Genomic DNA, 23,109 nt, shown 5'->3' with positions numbered 1-23,109 from the left:
GGCACAATATGGATTTGACGGCCCAGACTACACAGCGGAGGAGCAGGGAGAGGTAAAGATTACAAATGCTGGGGCCCTGCCCAAGCAAGGGGGGCCCACTCATGGGCGTCGGTACTGGCACTGGGCCCCTCATAGTACGGCGGTGTGTCTGACGGCGGGTGTGCACCACCACCGTCAGAGACACTTGATTGCACTATGAGGGACCCTGTGCCAGTGCCCGCGCCCAAGAGTCGGCCTACCCACCTGTCCAGGGCAACGGCACTCGCACGGTGTCGTGCGCTAGGTGGTGACCCCCGGCCATGGGGGGGGGAGACAGCACAGTTAGGGAGTTTTAGAAAGTGGCATATGTTGATGTTGGACATTCAGCTGATGCAAAAGGTGAAATAGGTCAAGTCCCAGGAAGAGGTGGACCAAAGCAAGCCATTTTTCTGTCACCCTATGTGTCATCAGGGGAAGGTGGGACAAAATCCTTGGAAACCCATGCATGGTTCATTTTAATGAAGGTTAGATCATCCACATTTTGGGTTGACAGACTGGTCCTTTTTTCTGTCAGGATTGATCCAGCTGCACTGAAGACTCTTTCCGATAGCACACTTGCAGCTGGGCAAGCGAGCTCCTGTAAGGCATATTGTGCCAATTCAGGCCAGGTGTCCAGTTTAGCGGCCCAATAGTCAAAGGGGAATGACCTGTGTGGGAGAACATCGATATGGGAGGAAAAGTAGTTTGTAACCATAGTGGACAACTGCTGTCTCCTGTCACTTTCCATCGATGCAGTATTATCAGTTGTGTGAGCGGTACTGGAAAAATCAGTCCACAACATTGTCATGAAACCCCTGTCTCCAACGCCACTTCTGCTGTGTGCACCACGAACACCTCTGCCAAGCTGCCCCCGGCCCGTACGGCTCGTGTGAGAACCATCACCGCTGCTGTGTGCTGGGAATGCCTCAAGCAACCGATTTACCAGAGTTGCTTGTTTATTAGCCAATATTAGGTCAAGGTTCTCCTGTGGCATGATGTTTTGTAATTTGCCTTTATAGCATGGATCCAGGATGCTGGCAAACCAGTAGTCGTCATCGTTCATCATTTTGGCAATGCGGGGGTCCCTTTTTAGGATCTGCAAGGCATAATCTGACATGTGGGCCAATGTTCCCGGTGTCAATGATGCACTGTGAGTGCTGGTTGGAGGAGCACTTTCTGGCAAATCCACATCCCTCCAGTCACGCACAAACCCTGTACCAGACCTTGCCACGCCAACATTTTCACTTGCCCCACGAGATGCATCCTCCTCCCCTAAGTAATCATCCCCATCATCCTCCTCCTCCTCTTCTTCCTCCACCTCGTCCAGGAGAGGTCCCTGAGCAGACAATGGCTGAATGTCATCAAGGAATCCCTCCTCCTCATCAACATTGGCTGCAGAAGCCTGCTCCTTAAGGTGCGTCAAAGTTTGCATGAGCAGACGCATAAGTGGGATGCTCATGCTTAGGATGGCGTCGTCTGCGCTTACCAGCCGTGTGCATTCCTCAAAACACTGAAGGACTTTACAGAGGTCTTTCAGCTTCGACCACTGCACACCTGTCAACTCCATGTCTGCTCTCAAAGTGCCTGGCCGTGAATCCTCCCACAAATGCATTATGGCCTGCCTCTGCTCGCACAGCCGCTCCACCATGTGCAGGGTGGAGTTCCACCTTGTTGCAATGTCGATAATGAGGCGGTGGTTGGGAAGGTGGAGCAATCGCTGCAGCTTCTGCATACGAACGGAGTGTACAGGCGACCGGCGGATGTGCGCGCACAGTCTTCGCACCTTCTGGAGCAGGGCTGTTAACTCCGGATAATTTTTGAGGAAGCACTGCACCAGCAGGTTCAAGGTGTGAGCCAAGCAAGGTATGTGGCTGAGTTTTGAAAGGGCTATGGCTGCCACAAAATTACGGCCGTTATCACTAACTACCTTGCCTGCCTCAAGATGTACACTGCCCAGCCATGACTCAGTTTGTCGCTGAAAGTACTCGGCCAGCACCTCGGCGGTGTGTCTGTCGCCCAAACACATCATCTGCAACACAGCCTGCTGACGCTTTCCACTAGCTGCTCGATAGGGGAACACATCGTGTGCAACAGTGGCAGCTGCAGATGGAGTGCTCGTACGACTGCGCTCTGTGGACGAGCTTTCGCTTCTGGAGGAGGAGGAGGAGGAGGGTCGAACGCCTACAGCCAACTGTTTCCTATACCGTGGGCTAGGCAGCACTGTCCCACCACCGCTGTCCCCTGTGGACCCTGCATCCACCACATTAACCCAGTGCGCAGTGATGGACATGTAACGGCCCTGGCCATGCCGACTGGACCATGCATCAGTTGTGAGGTGCACCTTTCCGCTCACTGACTGCTTGAGTGCATGGACAATGCGGTCTTTCACATGATGGTGGAGGGCTGGGATGGCTTTGCGAGAGAAGTGGCGACTGGGTAGGTCATAGCGTGGTACTGCATAGGCCATGAGTTCGCGGAAAGCTGCGCTTTCCACCAACCGAAAGGGCATCATCTCAAACGAGATTAGTTTGGCAATGTGGGCGTTCAAACCCAGTGTACGCGGATGAGAGACTGAGTACTTTCTTGACCTACTTATAGTGTCTGGGAGGGTGAGCTGGACTTGAGAGCTGCATATGGTGGAAGTAGCGGTGGACAGGGCGGACTGAGAGAGGGTTGATGATGGTGATGGAGTTGTTGTTCTTTCTGATGGCCTAGAATCAGTCTTTCGTTGATTTAACAGTGGGATTCCCTGACTGCTGTGGCATTGCAACGACACCTCAACATTTGCTGCTGTGCTAACCGGTGGGCTTACAGTGGGGGAAACAATGTAGCGTTGCTGACTACCTTCGTTGTGATCAGTTGCACATGTGGCACTGGAGGTTTGGTGTTGTGTCCACGCTTGCAAGTGCATGCTGGTTAAATGTCTAAGCATGCAACTGGTATTCAAATTTTTCAGATTTTTCCCTCGGCTAAAGGTCTTTGCACACTTCTTACAGATAACCTTGGCCTGATCATGAGGATTTTGTTCAAAAAAGTGCCACACTGCACTCTTCCTACTTTGGCAGACATTTTGCGGCCTAGCACGCTGTGATCTTTTGACCCTCTGGACAAGCTGTCCAGCAACTCTTTTGATGTTTGGAACCTGTCTTTTGAGTGCTCCGGGCCTGCCAGATAACAGCTGTTGCGATGTCGATGTCTGCTGTGGATGCTCCTCATCTGAGCTATTGGAAGCAGCACCCTCTTCCCCCAATGGATGCCAATCTGGGTCAACAACTGGGTCATCCATCACCTCCTCTTCTATGTCATGTGCACCTTCCTCTGTGTCACCGTGTATGGTGGTATAGTGTGCGGGAAGGTGCACCTGAGTCTCATCAGGGTAGGAATCTGGCTCTGTACACTGCGAGGACAATGTAGTGCTCTGAGTGAATGTACCAGCAGAATCATCCATCAGCGGCTGTGCATCAGTGCACTCCATGTCAGATTCATCTTGGCCTGGGTAATTCACCATTTCACTTGATAATCCAGGCATGGTATGTGAAAACAGCTCCATGGAGTAATCAGTAGTATGGCCTGCATCATCCTTCAATCTTGGTTGGGGTGAAGGACACAAGGAAAGGTGTGGTTCATGAACATGAGCCTCCAATGACGACTCAGTGCTTTTACTTTTTACAACTGAAGAAGAGGAGGCGATAGAGTTGGAGGCTGAGTCAGCAATGTAAGACAAAACTTTTTCCTGATGCTCTGGCTTTAAAAGCGGTTTGCCAACTCCTAGAAAACTAAGCGTTCGAGGCCTTATGTAGCCAGACGATGACGCAGGCTCAACACCTCCTGCATTCGGTCCTATTTTGCTCTTGCCACTACCATCAGATCCACCACCAACACCATCATTACCAGCTGCCAACCCCCGCCCAATTCCACGGCCTCTTCCACCAGCCTTCCTCATTTTTGGTAGAAATGTAGACAAAATCCAACAAACTATATAGTAATGTAAAACAAGGTACAAGGTGTCTATAGGACAGGGGAGATTATGAATTTCTGCAGACACTTGTGGACACTGGACACTTATGGATTGTGTGAGGCCCACTGAGTATCTGAGCGCTCTGTCACAGGCTCGATGGCAGAGCTGTGACCAAAGTGACTAGAGGATAAGGGAGAGTTTTAATTTCTGCACACACTTGTAGACACTGGACACTTATGGATTGTGTGAGGCCCACTGAGTATCTGAGCGCTCTGTCACAGGCTCGATGGCAGAGCTGTGACCAAAGTGACTAGAGGATAAGGGAGATTTTTAATTTCTGCACACACTTGTGGACACTGGACACTTATGGATTGTGTGAGGCCCACTGAGTATCTGAGCGCTCTGTCACAGGCTCGATGGCAGAGCTGTGACCAAAGTGACTAGAGGATAAGGGAGATTTTTAATTTCTGCACACACTTGTGGACACTGGACACTTATGGATTGTGTGAGGCCCACTGAGTATCTGAGCGCTCTGTCACAGGCTCGATGGCAGAGCTGTGACCAAAGTGACTAGAGGATAAGGGATATTTTTAATTTCTGCACACACTTGTGGACACTGGACACTTATGGATTGTGTGAGGCCCACTGAGTATCTGAGCGCTCTGTCACAGGCTCGATGGCAGAGCTGTGACCAAAGTGACTAGAGGATAAGGGAGATTTTTAATTTCTGCACACACTTGTGGACACTGGACACTTATGGATTGTGTGAGGCCCACTGAGTATCTGAGCGCTCTGTCACAGGCTCGATGGCAGAGCTGTGACCAAAGTGACTAGAGGATAAGGGAGATTTTTAATTTCTGCACACACTTGTAGACACTGGACACTTATGGATTGTGTGAGGCCCACTGAGTATCTGAGCGCTCTGTCACAGGCTCGATGGCAGAGCTGTGACCAAAGTGACTAGAGGATAAGGGAGATTTTTAATTTCTGCACACACTTGTGGACACTGGACACTTATGGATTGTGTGAGGCCCACTGAGTATCTGAGCGCTCTGTCACAGGCTCGATGGCAGAGCTGTGACCAAAGTGACTAGAGGATAAGGGAGATTTTTAATTTCTGCACACACTTGTGGACACTGGACACTTATGGATTGTGTGAGGCCCACTGAGTATCTGAGCGCTCTGTCACAGGCTCGATGGCAGAGCTGTGACCAAAGTGACTAGAGGATAAGGGAGATTTTTAATTTCTGCACACACTTGTGGACACTGGACACTTATGGATTGTGTGAGGCCCACTGAGTATCTGAGCGCTCTGTCACAGGCTCGATGGCAGAGCTGTGACCAAAGTGACTAGAGGATAAGGGAGATTTTTAATTTCTGCACACACTTGTGGACACTGGACACTTATGGATTGTGTGAGGCCCACTGAGTATCTGAGCGCTATGTCACAGGCAGAAATTGGCTAGTGTATCACAAACTACAAGGTGTATGTAGAATTGGGCAGAATTGGAATCTCCCTAGAGTGCAGGTCTGTAAGAACGGAACATGTCCTCGACTTATACTCACAGAGTGACTCACTGATAGCTTCACTGTGGCTGTGATAACAGCCGTTACACGGTACTGTGTGAGGAGCGTACACCGCTGTATGGTGTGAAAAAATGCACGCTCAGTACCTCAGCAGGACAAAAAAAAAAAATTGTGATTGCTTTTAAAAAAGCAGTTTGCGGAGCAGTGGGTAAACAGCAATGCAGGAATGTCAGGAAGCCTTAGAAGGCAGCCCAACAACCAACACCACTGATACACCACTATATAGCCTCCCCTTGCACTGCACAGTGACTGGTGTGTTGTACAGGCAAAATCGCTAGCAGCAGAAGCAGTTTTTGGTGTCTTCTTCCCTGTCTAACGTTCTCCCTACAAAATCAGCAGCAGCAGCAGCTCTCTCTATTCTGAGATCAGCATGAGTAACATGGCGGTCGGCGTGCACGCCCTTTTATACCCCCTGTGACGCCCACCAAAGCAAGCCAATCACTTGCATGCCCTTCTGAAAGATGGTGGTGACCCGTGCCTATGTCATCACGTTGCCCACAGTGTCCGTGGATACTGATTGGCTGAAAAAGAGCGCAAAACAAACTTTTGAAACGCGACTTTGGCGCGTAAGTCGCCCACCTCATGGCCAACCTCATCCTAGGGTCGGGTTTCGTTTCATGAAACCCGACTTTGCCAAAAGTCGGCGACTTTTGAATTTTTTCGACCCGTTTCGCTCAACTCTAGTGATCACCTAATCAGAAGCACATTAAGTAGAATGAGGTGCACTCTGGTTGGAATTCAACTGACACTGGAATGGAATGGCTGTCAGACATGTAGAGAAGCTAATTTTTATAAAACTGTGCAGTGGTCTCTTAATTTTTGCCAGAGCTGTACATGAGTGATTCTATGATACATTATTTATATGTTGTAAATCCAACAATGTAGACCAGCTCACTCCTGTGAACCACCTGGGACCTCAGCTGACTTGGTTAACTCCGTTGTGCCCGGATCTGGATGTAGGAGTCCATCCATACAAATGTGAACAACGACAAAGCAAAGTCCAGCAATGTCTTTCTTTTTATTCATAAATCCATTAAAATACAATGGCCCAAGCAGTTCAAAACAGCAATAACGCAGGAGAGTAGTGCAGATAGGACTACGCGTTTCAGCGGTAAAACCCGCCTTCAGATTCTGGACCGTGAAGAAGGCGGGTTTTACCGTTGAAACGCGTAGTCCTATCTGCACTACTCTCCTGCGTTATTGCTGGTTTGAACTGCTTGGACCATTGTATTTTAATGGATTTATGAATAAAAAGAAAGACAAAAATTTTTTTAACAGCATCCTGGATTGCTCACGTTATTGCTGGACTTTGCTTTGTCGTTGTTCATTATTTATATGTTATATATTTTGTATATTTCATCTGTGACGTGAGTTTTTTTTTAGACATTATAGTGCAGTAGATTTAGTTTAACTTCTTTATCCAGGGTTGCCCACTTTTGTTTTCCTGTTCTTATGTCACCCCTCCTGTTTACTTTTAGCATTGCTTACTAATGATCCTGCTACAGTAGCAATATCACGTTTAAAAAATTTGCTATAAATTTCTCATCTTGAATGTTCGAATCATGCTATTTGGCTTAAACGGATATTCATCTTCTCTTTGTTGATCTGACGTATTGATTATAACTGACCCCAACTTTACAGTTCACATTGAAATTGATATAAAAAGATGTGTTCAGATGATGTAAAACTGAATAGAAAAGAATGTATAGCTCAGTTATTTTCATAAAATTTCCTGAAAATATTATATTAACCCCTTAACATCCAATGATGCACAGAGTCCGTCATTGGACGCCTCCCCCTGTTTGGTTTGGGTTCTGGTGATGAGTCCACACATTTTCCGGCACATGAAAGCTGATCTTTACAGCTGACATGTGCCCGATACAGCCGCAGGTGGAATCATGATTCATCCCCGGCTGTTAATATGTTAAATGCTGCTATCAAACTTTGACAGTGGTATTTAACATGCACGCGCAGGAAGCGCGTCATTACCTCCTCCCATTGGCGCCTGTGTCACATGACCGTTGGTTGACGATGGGTTGGCATGATAACTCAGGGTCAGCAGGAGACCCCTGTGGTTGTCATTGCTGGATCACTATGAGCGCTGCCTGGTGGTCGGCGCTCATAGCAAGTGAGCATATCTGCTACATAGAGCAGGGCTGCAGCCCTGCTCTATGTAGCAGAGGTGATCGGACAACTTCAGCTTCAAGCCTCACATGGAGACTATTGAAGCAAGTAAAAAAAAGTTTTTAAAAATATTAAAAAAATAAAAAAAGTTCAAATCATCCCCCTTTTGTCCCATTCAGAATAAAACAATAACAAAAATCAGATATACACATATTTGGCATTACCACGTTCTGAATCGCCCAATCTATCAATATGTAAAAAGAATTAATCCAATTGGTAAATGGCGAGAAAAAAAATTAAAACGTCAGAATTACATTTTCTTGGTCACTGCAACATTGCAATAAAATGCAATAACGGGCGATCAAAAGAATGTATCTACACCAAAATGGTATCAATTAAACCGTCAGATCAGCACGCAAAAAATAAACCCTCACCTAACCTCAGATCCCCCAAAAAAATAGAGATGCTACCTGTTTCGGAATATGGCAACTTTTTTTTTTTTTTACAAACTTTGGAATTTTTTTTCACCACTTAGATAAAAAAGAACCTATACATGTTTTGGTGTCTGTGAATTTGTAATGACCTGGAGAATCATAATTGCAGATCAGTTTTAGCATTTAGTGGTTAACCTAGTAAAAAAGCCAAGAAAAAAGGAAATGTGGGATTGCACTTTTTTTGCAATTTCACCACACTTGGAATTTTTTTCCTGTTTTATATTACATGACATGGTGAAACCAATGGTGACATTCAAAAGTACAACTCGTCCTGCAAAAAATAAGCCCTCACAAGGCCATTTTGACAAACAAAAATAAAAAAGTTATGGCTCTGTGAACAAGGGGAGCAAAAAATGAAAATGGAAAAGCAAAAATACCCCTGGTCATTCAGGGGTTAAAGCAGTGCTTTTTTGCGCCGGTACGTGATGGTACGGCGTACCGGAAAATCTGAAGGTGCTGCCGCACATCTTAAAATAATAAAGCATTCATTCTTACCCTCCATCGCTCTGTCACCGCTGCCATCCTCCAGTCCCTGCTTCTTCCTGCTTGTACCCGGCTATGACCGGTGCAGCAGCAATGACGTCATCGTTGCTGCGCCTGTCACATGACGCTGGTGAAAGCAGGAAGAAGCAGGGACTGGCAGCGGTGGCGGAGGGTAAGATTGAATGGTTCATTACTTTAAGGTGTGCGGCAGCATGGGGGACTGTAACCTGTGATGGGGGCTATATACCACTGATGGGGGGGCTGTATACCACTGATGGGGGCCAGTCTGTTTTGGTTTGATTAGTTTAAATCATCATTTATATTAGTGTTTTATGAAATTTTGTACGAGTTCATTGAGCTTTGTTTCGTGAAACTTGTCTTAGATGGATAAAATAACGCACTATTTCTCGGGTGGTGTGGCTCTGGCACTCAAAAGACCCCGAACAGACGTGGAGACAGAAACAAATCAGATGATAGAGCACAATGTGGCCACCGGTTCTTCAACTATCGAACCTGCATCAGCTAGTGTTAATGATCCTGATGACATAAAGCTGCTGTCGTCTGGTGATTCAAAGGCTCCCGACTGGCCAACATGCTGGACTCTAGACCAGAAGAATAATTACTGCAGTAAGTACAATTGGCTGTACGTTTGTGAACAGAAGCTCGGTTGTTCGTCGTGCAAGAAAGTTAGATATCTAGGTGTGGAGTCAAACATTGGGATGAAAATTTCAAAGGTTTGGGCCAACTGTAACATAACATTCTTCGGTGAAAGTCGGCAACAGCAGCTAACATCTCTGCTAAAGAAAATATTTGATCACAAAGACACTGCCAGCCACAAAGCTGCAGTTAGGCTGCTTGCAGAGGCGGACAGAGAATCACTCCAGATGGTGATTTTGCGTGCGTACAGCATATAAAGTAGCAAAAGAAAATCAAAGTTTTCATAATTTCAAAAATGAAATTGATTTGCAACAACTTAATGGTGTTGATATGGGTGGCATTTATCACTCACCTAACGTGTGCATCAACATTATGAATCATATCAGCGATGAAATGAGAAAAAATTTGGTTAAGGAAATCGTACATTCAAATTGTAAACTGTCATTAATAATTGACGAGTCCAATACTACAAGCAATATTTCTGCGCTGGTTGTTTTTGTTCGTACATGTGTCACTGACGACATTGCAATGAACTCTGCAGTTAACTTGTTTTAGACTTAATTGAACTTCCTTCAGTGAATGCAACAGGAATTGTTGATTCTTTGTTGGGTTGTCTTCATTCACACGGCATGACGGATGAATATTTGAGGAGTAAACTCCTTTGTGTTGCATGTGATGGTGCTGCTGTCATGATAGGGCGCAACAGTGGTTTGAAGAAGCTACTATCAGACAGGTTTCCTTCCATAATTTTTTGGCACTGCGCCAACCACTGACGAGCTAGGTGTTGGTGACACCGTCAAAGAAGTATCCGGAATCAACAGATTTAAGACTTTCCTAGAAAAGTTATATGTATTGTATCCCACGTCACCGAAGAACAGCAGAGAGCTACAACAGTGTGCAAAATTATTAGACGTTCAGCTGCTTAAGATTGGCCGAATACCCAGCACCAGATGGGTGGCATCGAGTTTCCGTTCCGTTTCCGCAGTATGGGAAAATTTTGACGCGTTGGCTGAACATTTTCAACAAGCGAAACTGTGTCTGTCGAGGGACCAAAAAGAAAAATGCACTTATGAGGGTTTGTGGCGAAAGATAACCTCCACAGAATTCGTTCTGGATCTCACTTTGATGCGCGACGCGCTGCAGGAACTATCAGAATTAAGTCTGGATCTTCAAGATCGTAAGCTGGACTTGTACACTGCCAACCAAAAGATAAAAACAACTGTTCAGGTGTTTAAAAAAAGGCAAACAAGACCAGGTTCATATTCTGAAATGGCCGAGAAAGCTGTTGAAAATTTGCGGTTTGGGAACGCTCCAATTAATCCATCAGTGTTTTACACGAAGCTTCACGAATCGATGGAAAATCGTCTGCTTGATTGTGAGGACGCAAATTTGGCACAATGGGCACGTGTGCTTGACCAGAGACAGTGGCCAGATGATGTCCAGGAACAATTAACATTTGGCGAGCAGGAAGTTAGAAACTTGCGTAGAAAATTTCAGCTTGCAGAAAGAGACATCATTCGTGGATTTCATGAATACCTGATCGAGATCGAGAGAAAGTGCTCTGAGAAAATAGTGCCACTGCAACACACACTCTGTACCATTCCTATTCCCTCCAGCGAATACGAACGGGGATTTTCGCAAATGAACCTGATCGCGACACCATCCCGTGCATCGTTGCTGACAAAGATTATTTATTTCAGGCTAGTTGGGCCACCTTTTAAACTGTTTGATCCAACAAAGTACGTTGACTCTTGGATACTTCGAGGTCGGCGATCAGCCATTGACAGAAACAGTAAAGAATGAACTCGAGATGTCGTGGCTGATGAAAATTTGGTTGAAATTTTGTGTTTCTTATAGAATACAGCATAGGTAAATCGGTTAAGGAATACGAAAACCATATTTTGCAAGTGATAAAAAACGTTTATACAGTATTAGTCATTTTTTATTTTTTTTTGCAATCTGAATTACATAGTTTTTGATTGAAATTAGCGTACAGACTACAGTACTGAATAATGAGAAATTAATCAGAAATGCGTACCGGCAAATTTTTTTTTTACAAAAAATCCCTAAGTATTCCACTTTATTGTTTTAAATGTAAACCAACAAACCTGTAACCTAAAAAAATTGGGATTTCTTTACTCTCTTCAGTTCCAGCACTCTGCTTCTGTTACTTATACATACTTACATAGGTTGAGAAAAGACTTAGGTCCATTAAGTTCAGCCTTTCACCACCAATTACCATATCTACTCGTGTATAAGCTGAGTTTTTCAGCCCCTTTTTTGGACTCAAAAAGACCCTCTCGGCCTATACACGAGTCATACGTCAGAAAGCCGTCGAGGGAGGGGGAGCAGGGGAGCAAGGGACATCATACTCACCCTCCTGGCGTCTGCATATCAGACTCTGCTACATCTCAGACTCGGCAACTCTCTTACTGTCTTCTTCCTGTGCGGTCACATGGTACTGCTCATTAAAGTAATCAATATGGACACATCTCCACTCCCATAGGGGTGGAGAGCATATTCATTACTTTAATGAGTGGTACCATGTGACCGCACTGGAAGAAGACAGGAAGAGAGATGCAGATGCCGGGACTGAGATGTAGCAGAGTCTGATATGCAGACGCCCGGAGCTTGAATAGCACTGGGGTAGGGTGAGCCATGCCATATTCACCTGTTCCCGTTCATCCACTTCGCACAGTCTCCCGGGTCCTCTGGCTGTGATATTCAGGTCAGAGGGCATGTTGACTTGCTTAGTACGCACCCTCTGCCTGAACAGTCACTGCAGAGAGCTGACAATGCTGAGGAGCAGCGGTCAGCAATGAGAGGTGAGAATGTAATTTTTTTTTAAATCGCAGCAGCAGCATTATATGGGGCATATACATTAATATGAAGCATGTTTTGGGGCCACCATTATCCTTTGTGAAGCACTATATGGGGCATATATTAATATGGAGCATGTTATGGGACAACCATTGACCTTTGTGCAGCATTATATGGGGCATATATTAATATGGAACATGTTATGGGGTCACCATTAACCTTTCTGCAGTATTATATGGGGCATATATTAATATGGAGCATCTTATAGGGCCACCATTAACCTTTGTGCAACATTATATGGGGCATATATTAATATGGAGCATCTTATGGGGCCACCATTTTCCTTTTATTGGTATTTATTTTTATTTTTAAAATTTACCAGTAGCTGTTGCATTTCCCACCCTCGGCTTATACTCGAGTCAATAAGTTTTCCCAGTTTTTTGTGGCAAATATAGGGGCCTTGGCTTATACTCGGGTCAGCTTATACTCTAGTATATAGGGTATATATTGCTGTCTCTGTCTCTTCTGCTTGGGTGCAGGGTTAACATCATGCTGAAAGCACTGCAGTGAATCGCTGAGCTCAACACCTCGGGCCATTTACTTCAGCATAGTTGTTGAGCTAATGATTGACTGCAGCTCTGTTGACTTGATGTCACCGCTGAAGCCAAAAACAGTGACATACACTGTGCCATGAAAGAACATTGGAGCCAGGGAGGGTAAGAAAATCTCAGTTTGTTTTTTTTCAGATAACTGAGATTATAGGAAAAATGTGTTTGAAACTGGATAACCCTTTAACCCCTTCCTTACCGAAGACTGAATAGTACATCATCGGTAAGGATCCACCGCTTTGAGGTGGGCTCCGGCGGTGAGCCCACCTCAAAGCCGCGACATGTCAACTGTTATTAACAGCTGACATGTGCTCGCAATAGGCGCAAGCGGAATCTGCCGTCCACCCTTGCCTATTAACTAGTTAAATCCTGCTGTCAATAGTGACAGCGGGCATTTAAATACCACTTCTGGCCGGCAGGCCAGAAATGAGCTCATCACCGACCCCCGTCACATGATCGGGGGTCGGTGTCACGTTTCCTGGACAACCACAGGTCTCATAGAGAGTTGTTCCAGGCAGATGCCTTTTGAGCGCCGCCCGGTGGTCGGCGCTCAAAGCACAGCAGTAAATCTGCTACATATGGGCAATCTGCTCATCGCCCATAAGTAGCAGGGCCGATCGGGTTGTGCATGCTTCTAGACTCCTATGGAGGCTATTGAAGCATGCCAAAAGTAAAAAAAAAAAAGTTTAAAAATAAAAAACCTAAAAGTTCAAATCACCCCCCTTTCGCCCCAATCAAAATAAAACAATAAAAAAGATCCCACATACACATATTAGGTATCGCTGCATTCAGAATCGCCCGATCTATCAAAAAAAAGCATTAACCTGATCGCTAAGCGGAGTAGCGAGGAAATACTACAAAACGCCAGAATTACGTTTTTTTGATCGCAGCGACATTGCATTAAAATGCAATAACGGGCGATCAAAAGAGCGTATTTGCCCAAAAGTGGTATCATTAAAAATGTCAGCCTGGCATGCAAAAAATAAGCCCTCACCCGACCCCAGAACACGAAAAATGGAGATGCAACGGGTCTCAGAAAATTGCGCATTTTTTTTTTTTACTACTTAGATAAAAGAGAACATAGACATGTTTGGTGTCTATGAACTCGTAATGACCTGGATAATCATAATGGCAGGTTAGATTTAGCATCTAGTGAACCTAGCAAAAAAGCCAAGCAAAAATCAAGTGTGGGAGTGCACTCTTTTTGCAATTTCACCGCACTTGGAATTTTTTTCCTGTTTTTGTGTATACGACATGATAAAAGCAATGGTGTTGTTTAAAAGTACAACTTGTCCCGCAAAAAATAAGGCCTCACATGGCCATATTGACGGAAAAATAAAAAAGTTATGGCTCTGGAAAGAAGGGGGGTGAAAAACGAAAACGAAAAATCGAAAAAAAAAGCTCCGGGAGTGAAGGGGTTAAATTTAAAGATATTCTTTATTTACAACTGTGGATGAGTGAAAACACTTTAAAACTGAAACTAATTATGTTTAAATAAGCGTATTTGCAGATTCCAAAGCACATGCCATATATAGCTAGCTCTTACCATGTGTGTAACCTCCTTGACATTCATGCCAGTTTTTGGCTTAAAATATGCTTTTTTTTCCTTTAACTAAATGCATTTTTGGCTCTAATGATTTAATAACAGCTAAATCGAAAGGTCATTGCTCCCTGCTGATTCTCCTGGATCTCTCTGCTGCATTTGACACTGTGGATCACCAGCTCCTCCTCACTATGCTCCGCTCTATAGGCCTCAAGGACACAGCCCTCTCCTGGTTCTCCTCCTACCTCTCTGACCGCTCCTTCACTGTATCTTTTTCCGGCTCCTCTTCCTCTTTTCGTCCCCTTACTATCGGGGTCCCGCAGGGCTCAGTCCTAGGCCCTCTCCTCTTCTCTTTATACACTGCCCCTATTGGACAAACAATCAGCAGATTTGGGTTCCAGTATCATCTCTATGCTGATGACACCCAATTATACACTTCTTCCCCTGACATCACCCCTACCCTAATTCAAAATACCAAGGATTGTCTGTCTGCTGTCTCTAGCATCATGTCCTCCCTCTATCTGAAACTAAATCTCTCTAAAACTGAACTTCTTGTGTTTCTCCCCTCTACTAACCTCACTCTACCTAACATCGAAATAACCCTGGAGGGTTCAACCATAACTCCCAAGCAGCATGCCCGCTGTCTTGGGGTCATATTCGACACTGAACTTTCCTTTACTCCGTACATCCGATCACTCAGTCGCTCTTGTCACCTGCATCTTAAAAACATCTCCAGAATCCGACCTTTTCTCACCTTTGAAACTGCTAAGACTCTTACTGTCGCTCTTATTCATTCTCGTCTGGACTACTGCAACTCTCTTCTGATCGGTCTCCCTCTTACCAAACTTTCTCCTCTCCAATCCATCTTGAATGCGGCAGCCAGGGTCATATTTCTGTCCAGCCGCTTCACCGATGCCTCCATCTTATGCCAGTCATTACACTGGCTACCTATTCGCTACAGGGTCCAGTATAAACTCATCTCTCTCACCCATAAAGCTCTCCACTGTTCTGCACCGCCTTATATCTCCTCTCTCATCTCTGTCTATCGCCCTACACGTGCCCTCCGTTCTACAAATGACCTAAGACTAACATCCCCCGTAATCCGAACCTCGCACCTCCGTCTCCAAGACTTCTCTCGTGCTGCTCCAGCTCTCTGGAATGCACTTCCCCAGACGATCAGACTGATACCTAGCCCTGACCTATTCAAGCGCGCTTTGAAAACCCATCTCTTCAAAGAAGCCTATCACATCAACTACTCAGCAAGCTAACTTTGCCCTGTTCCCTCCTTCCAAATATTATTCTGAATCTGCACCCTACTATTCATCTGTCTCCACACCCTTCATGCACATAACTGCACTTGATACTTGTCTATTGCACTTAAACACACGGGCTGATGACCGGATCATGCAGCTTTATATGAAAATCCCTATTATAATTGCCAGACCTGAATTAACAAGCATTTCTCACCTACTGTGTCCCCCCATTTCCTTGTAGATTGTAAGCTTGCGAGCAGGGACCTCACTCCTAATGTCATTGTTTGAATTGTCTTAACTTGTATTGAATTTATTGTCTGTACATGTCCCCGCTTAATTGTAAAGTGCTGCGGAATATGTTGGCGCTATATAAATAAAAATTATTATTATTATTATTATTGGCTAAAAATCATAAGCTTTAATTAAAAATTGTGGACAGTTTGGCTTCTATTTCTTTTATTTATTATTGTACATAGATGGCAGCAAAATTAATTTTCAATCAAATCAATAAGCAAGATTGCTAGACGGCAAAGTTTGTAACCTTATCTCTCCTCTGCTGATGATCTTCTAAGCTCACGGTATGACCAATTGAAAGTTAAACTTTGTTATGGTGATAACAAGAATTCTAAAAGGGTGGGTTCATCACTGATTAAAAAATAGGTATGCCCTCACTCTGCTATCCCCCTAAAGCTGTATGGTTGCACGACACTGAGGATCCTGCACCAGGACCTATTCTTCTATGACTCTTATACACAAGCTGGAAAACCATTTGACAATAAAGATTTCTTAATTTTCTTAGCAAATAGAATAAGCTTGTGCAGGGAAATGAGAAAAGTTCATGTCATACAAATGATAAATTCTACTAAAACATCAATAAAGAAGCATTTCTGTACTTACAGTGGCAGACCATCTTTTACCACATATGTAACACAGTAGCTTTGCCGATTTATGTTTCCATCCAAAGTGTTAAATTTTAATTTTTCAAGGGTTTCTAGAGAGCTAAAAATATAATATATAATATTTGCATTATTTGCATTTTTATTGCAGTTTAAAAAAAATGAATATTTAATAAATAGGTTGTCTTACTCAGTGTAAGGATCATGAATAGACTTGTCTTTCCTAATAGCGGTATAAAATGGGGGATTATATATATTAAATTCCACCTATAAAAAAGCACAGGTACATGTTTAGTCCTTTACTAATATTAGAAATAAATATATATATATATATATATATATATATACACATACACAAACACATATTTGCATATACAGCTCTGGAAAAAATTAAGAGACCACTGCACAGTTTTATAAAAATCAGCTTCTCTCCATGTCTGACAGCCATTCCATTCCAGTGTCAGTTGAATTCCAACCAGACGACACCTCATTCTTAATGTGCTTCTGATTAGGTGATCACCTGAGCTAAATATTATTTAGCGAAGGAAAGTACTGTATATAAAAAGCCCTGCTGTGGTGTTCACATTCCTCTTGCAATAGGACAAGCTGGATGGCAAAACAAGTGCTAGTAATATCCAAAAAGTAATACGAATGAAAAAATAACGTTTAACCATGCCAAAAGAGTTGAAAAGAAAAGTCTTGAGGGAGGAAATGAAGGGCTCAATTCTGGCTTTACTAGCAGAGGGCTACAGTGAGTGACATGGTGCCTCCATCGTTAAAATTTCTAAGATGGCAGTCCATTACAACAAGATCAAGCAGCAGATATTGGGGACAACAAAGCTACAGACCAGCAGAGGGCGAAAAAGAATCTCCACTGACCAGGATGACCCTCATCTTATTCAAATGTCACTCAACAACCGCAGGATGACATCAACTGACCTACAAAAGGAATAGCAGGGATCAAGTTATGTAAAGATAGAAAAAAGCCTTTCATCGATGAGAAGGAAAGGAGAGCCAGGCTGAAGTTTGCCAAAGACCATAAGGATTGGACCATAGGGGACTGGAGTAAGTTAATCTCTGATGTGTCTAATTTTCAGCTGTACCCAACACCTGGTCATCTAAAGGTTAGACGGAGACCTGGAGAGATGTGCAAGCTATAGTGTCTTGCACCCACTGTGAAATTTGATGGAGGATCAGTGATAATCTGGGGATGCTTCAGCAAGGCTGGAATTGGGCAGGTTAATATTTGCGAAGGATGTATGAATCAAGCCGCATACAAGGTTATCCTGGAAAAACAGTTGATTCCTTCTGCTCAGGCAATGTTCCCCAACTCTGAGGACTGTCTTTTCCAGCAGGACAATGCACCATGCCATGCCGCTAGGTCAATCAATGTGTGGATGAAGGACCACTACATTAAATCCCTGTCATGGCCAACTCCATTGAAAACCTCTGGAATGTAATCAAGTGGAAGTTGGAAAGTCACAAGCAATTAAACAAAGAAGAACTGCTTAAATTTTTGTACCAGTGTGGCATAAGGTCACCGAAAATCAGTGTGAAAGACTGGTGGAAAGCATGCCAAGATGCATGAAAGCTGTGATTAAAAATCATGGTTATGCCACAAAATATTGATTTCTGAACTCTTCCTGAGTTAAAGCATTAGTATTGTTGTTTTTAAATGATTGTGAACTTGTTTTCTTAGCATTATTTGAGGTCTGCAAGCACTGCATTTTTGTTATTTTGACCATTTCTCATTTTCTGAAAATAAATACAAAATTTAGTATTTGGAAATTCAAAGACATGTTGTCAGTAGTTTACAGAATAAAAGAGCAATTTACATTTTACTCAAAAATATACCTATAAAGAGAAAACTCAGACAAACTGAAAATTTTGCAGTAGTCTCTTAATTTTTGACAGAGCTGTATACTGTGCAAACATATACAAATGCATATTTTTCTACTATTAGCATTACTGCATTAGTAACTTTTTGCACACTTGCACTTTATACAGTTATTTCCTTTGACCTGGTATTTTGCACTCATGATTTAGTGCTGCTGGTTTATCCACCTCATCTTTTATTTTATTTATGTTACTTTTAATCTTGTCTTGAATGTTTATATTTTCAAATTGTCTGTCATGTCGTATCTTCAATAAAAATATGGATTTATTACATCATGCCATCTTTTCTTTTTATTTTTTCAAATAATTTCTTTCTAGTTCTATTATGTACATGCAATCATGGCTAAAAGTGTTGACACCCTTGAAATTGTCCCAGAAAATAAAGTATTTCTCCCCAAAAATTATTGTCATTACCCATGTTTTGCTATACATGTTTCTTTCCTCTGTGTGTATTGGAACGACACAAAAAAAGCAGAAAAAGGCAAATTGGACGTAATTTTACACTAAACCCCAAAAATGTGCTGGATAAAACTTTTGGCACCTTTCCAAAATTGTGGGTAAACAAATTTGTTTCAAGCATGTGATACTTGTTCAAACTTACTAGTGGCAAGTAACAGGTATGGGCAACATGAAAATCACACATGAAATCAGATAAAAAAGTGGCGAAGTTGACTCAATCTTTGAATTGTTTGTATGTTCATGTCACACTAAGCAAGGAGAACAGAAAGAGGAGAAGATAACTGTATGTGTACTTGAAAAACAAAATTTTTGAAAAATATCAACAATCTCAAGGCTGCAAGTCCATCACCAGAGTACAAAGGATTTTGGGTTGCATTGTAGCGCCCACTTTAAGAAAGCTGGGTTTGCATCTTAGGTCATGGATAGTGTTGAGCATTCCAATATCGCAAATATCAGGTATTGGCCGATATTCGCGGTATCGGAATTCCGATACTGAGTTCCGATACTTTTAGCATATCGAATACCGGAATCGGAAGTTCCCATAATGCTATGAGCCAGTTTGATTTGATTCAGCCAATGACAACCCTCCGAAGTGTGGGCACATCCTGTTAGGCATGTAGGCATGTTAAGTAATGGCATGGCTGTGATTGGCTGCTGAAATGATGTCATGATGCACTATAAAAGCCGCCGCCGCCGCCATTTCGGGTTCACTCTACTGTGAATTCAATTAGGGACAGGCTGCTGTTCAAGACTGTGAGGGACAGTTAGAGATAGCGATTTTCCAAATCATATTGTGCTTTACCCAGGTTACATAATCAACCACTGTAGCTTTCTTTTGCCTTGCAGCAGTGTTCACAGCTGTCTGCAAGGTCTGTGTGAGTGCAGTTCACGCTGTGTAGTGTGTCCTGCAGCTACATCTGGTTGTAGGCCGCTCAGCGTGCATCACTGCCTCAAACCTATTTTTCTTTTATTGCAGCTCATTTTTCATTCTCCTATTAGTGTGCATCCATCCGTATCCATATACGTTGGTTGCAAACACTATAGGAGTAGACAGCGGAGACTTTCTGCAGCCTTTCAGTGCTAGTGTCCAGTTCTCTGCACTGTTCACGGCTGTCTGAGAGGTCTCTGTGTGTGAGTGCAGCTCACACTGTAGTGTGTACTGCAGCTACGTCTGGTTGTAGGCCGCTCAGCGTGCGTCACTGCCTCATACATATTTTTCTTTTATTGCAGCTAATTTTTCATTCTCCTATTAGTGTGCATCCATCCATATCCATCTACATTGGTTGGTTGCAAACACTATATAGGAGTAGATAGAGGAGCCTTTTTTCTGGCTTGTGCCCTTCATCCGCAGCCAGATTAGTATTACCCTATTTTTTGGAGCCTCATCGTTTTCCTTCTAGGTTACCTTTCTGCATTGTAATAGCTCCAAAAAGTTTGTGATACTATCGCTTTCAAATCTTTGGTCACATACTTTTTGTTTTTTTGAAAAGACAAAAAACAAAATAAAGTTCACCAAACACTCCATTTGACAGTTGTGTAGGCCACATTAGCTCATATTAAAGTGTAGTCCACACGCTTTATAAAACTAGTGTTTCTTATACCTGTTAGCAGCTGTTCAGGAATACGCACACTAAGCCCCACCTTTGTACTTTTCTGCCTTACTTTATCAGTCTACCGAGATGAAGAAGGCAGGGAGTAAGGCACGTGGGCGTGGGCGTGGAGTTTCAGCAGGGAGAGGACGTGGGGATTCTGCAGGGGGCGGATGTGGGGATTCTGTGCCTGCTGCAGGCACCAGTGAGTCAGCATCCCCCAGTTTTACCAGGCAACAGTCCTTTATGCGCAGCTTTGTAGGACCTCGCTGTACCCCACTGCTGCAGGAGGAAGAAATTGAAGCTGTTGTCGGATGGATGGCAGCTAACACATCGACTTCAATGACTTCCACATCCTCTCAGGGCCAGAGCACTGAAGAGCAACCATTTGTCTCTTCACCACCTGCCAAATTGCGCAGGCAGTCAGAGAGCCCTGGGCAGGAGCCATCACAGTCTCTACATCTGTTCTCTGAATCTGTTGGCTTGTATAATAAAACTAGGAAACAAAAGAGCGCAATAGGGTCTTATCTGGTGATAAATGAAATAGATGTGAAAAAAGTCTACTCACCCTTTCCAGGAGAGGTATAAGCATATAAACTCGCCGTCAGCTTGCTGCACGCCCGAAGGTCCACTGCGTGACCTCCAATGCAAATCCTTAAGGATAAAGTTATTCTCGGGCTTACTGTGCGCTGCTTGACCGGAATAAAATCACCACAATATGAACAATTTGTCCATTTATTTCCCTACGCGTTTCAAAGTGTAAACCACTTCTTCTTCAGGGGTTGACATAAGGGGAACTGATACAGCGGCTTCCAGTTAAATACATGCAATATTTGAACTTTGGCGCCAAGAACACATGTGACAGGGAACAAGTGTCAGAGTTCAGAGGTTAAAATTGCGCAAAAGCAAAGTTAAAATCATTATAATCATTTTAATCATTTTTCTTCAAATGTTTGCAGGGAATATCTTAAAAGAGATTTCTGGAAGAAGAAGGAAAGGAGATAAAGAAGAATGAAATTCTCCAAAAAGACATGAAGATGATGTAAAACGAACCCGTCAAGAAAGGGGAAAAAAGGGGGGAGAATTGGAGGTCTGGAGCCAGAGACACTGGACTAGCAAAGAAACATGTTTAGGAAAGGGGGATTTATACCATGTTTCTAAAGTTATCTAAACATGTTTGTGAAATGGATAAAAATGAATAAAAATGTATATGTATTAAATTGTCTTTTGTATGAAATCGTATATAAAAATCGTATATAAAAAAATGGAAAATATATATATGAAATTTCAATGGGCGCGAGGTGAAGGAAGAAATGCGGCAAAGCCGCTTGTGCATATCAGAAAGGAAAGGACCCATTCATCAGGTCAAGGTGGAAACCATTGTGCTAGAATAAATCTGAGGGAGGTGGAAAAAAATAAATATTCAATTAAAAAACACTTTATTAAAAATTAATGTAAAAAGGATGTATTAAAATATATAAGAGGAGATGAATTTTCTCTGCTGCGGAGTATAACTCCTAAGAATATCGCTTGGAAATAGTAAAAGGAATAAATGATGGGAGTCTCTGGGAATAGACACGCAGTCAGGAACAACTCATTTGTAAAAAATATTGGTTAACGATGTGGGGGAAGGTTTTCATGTGAGGGATGTGGTTCTTGAGAATGATTGTGGAAGAGAGCACGGGAAGGTTTGGCACGGGGAACAGGGAAAAGGTCTGTAGTTCAGTGTTCTGAAATCTCTCCGTGGGAGCAGGATCGCTACCCAGGAGAGGAGAAAAAGTTTTTTAAGAAGAAAAGGGATAAGTGTAGTGAATGACTCGCTAGGGGATGAAAGATCGGTCAGCAGGGAAACAAGAGCTGACAGAAAGAATCTGATTTATCTCCGTAACACTTGGAGAGGAATATACCGGAGTGGTATAAAAACAGAAGTTACATAGTATATTACAACTCAACACATATTGATTCCCTTAATAAAATAGAGACACTCTGTTATCTTATAAAAAATAAATAAAGAAAGAGAAAGGAAATTATATGAAAAACTTATATATATAAAAAAAAAAAAAAAATTAACTTTGAAGGGATTATTGCAGGAAAAAATACATTATTACAGAACAATTGCAAAGTAATAGAATTATAAAAAGACTTCCGTGATTTCATTGAGACCGTTAGGTTTCAGTGTATTTAGTCTATAGATCCAGAAGATCTCTTTGCGATTTAGTTGTCCTATTCTATCAGAATGATCGATAGGTATATGCTCAATTGGGGTTAATTTAAATCCATTCTGATTATTATTGTGTTTCAGAGCAAAGTGTCTGGATAACCCATGTTGTAGGAAACCTATTTTAATGTTATGCCTGTGAGAATTAACCCTTCGATGTAGAGGTTGCGTGGTTCTCCCCACATATTGTTTCTTGCCGTCACATTCTATTACATATATCACGAATTCTGTGGAACAATTAAGAAAACTTTTTACAGAGAAACATTCATTAGTAGAAGTTGATGTGAAAGTATTTATGTTGTGAGAGATGGATTTACAGCACAGGCAATTTCTTTTACCACATTTATAAATTCCCATTGGGGGATTTTGTGGAGAAAACGGAGTTTCTGTTTTCAGGCGACTGGGGGCCACTATGTTTTTGATCGTGGGTGCTCTTCGAAAAGTAATCCCAGGATTTTTTGGAAGGATTTTAGATAGAACCGGGTCATTTAATAAAACATGCCAAT

General features: G+C 43.0%; 1 protein-coding gene across 1 annotated transcript in view; it reads right to left on the bottom strand.

Moving 5' to 3' along the window:
- TRPM2 (transient receptor potential cation channel subfamily M member 2) overlaps window positions 1-23,109 on the bottom strand; it is a 1,217,227-nt gene that overhangs the window by 211,219 nt on the left and 982,899 nt on the right. Inside the window, exons 29-30 of the mRNA XM_073558209.1 lie at window positions 16,632-16,708; window positions 16,443-16,544 (exon numbers count right to left, since the gene is read on the bottom strand). Of these exons, the coding sequence (XP_073414310.1) occupies window positions 16,443-16,544; window positions 16,632-16,708 (179 nt within the window). The remainder of the gene's footprint in view (window positions 1-16,442; window positions 16,545-16,631; window positions 16,709-23,109) is intronic.

The sequence above is a fragment of the Dendrobates tinctorius genome, unplaced genomic scaffold (assembly GCF_039654945.1).
Source record: "Dendrobates tinctorius isolate UK_male_01 unplaced genomic scaffold, ASM3965494v1 ptg000254l, whole genome shotgun sequence".
Classification (NCBI taxonomy): Eukaryota; Metazoa; Chordata; class Amphibia; order Anura; family Dendrobatidae; genus Dendrobates; species Dendrobates tinctorius.
This window is presented reverse-complemented; position numbering and strand designations above follow the sequence as displayed.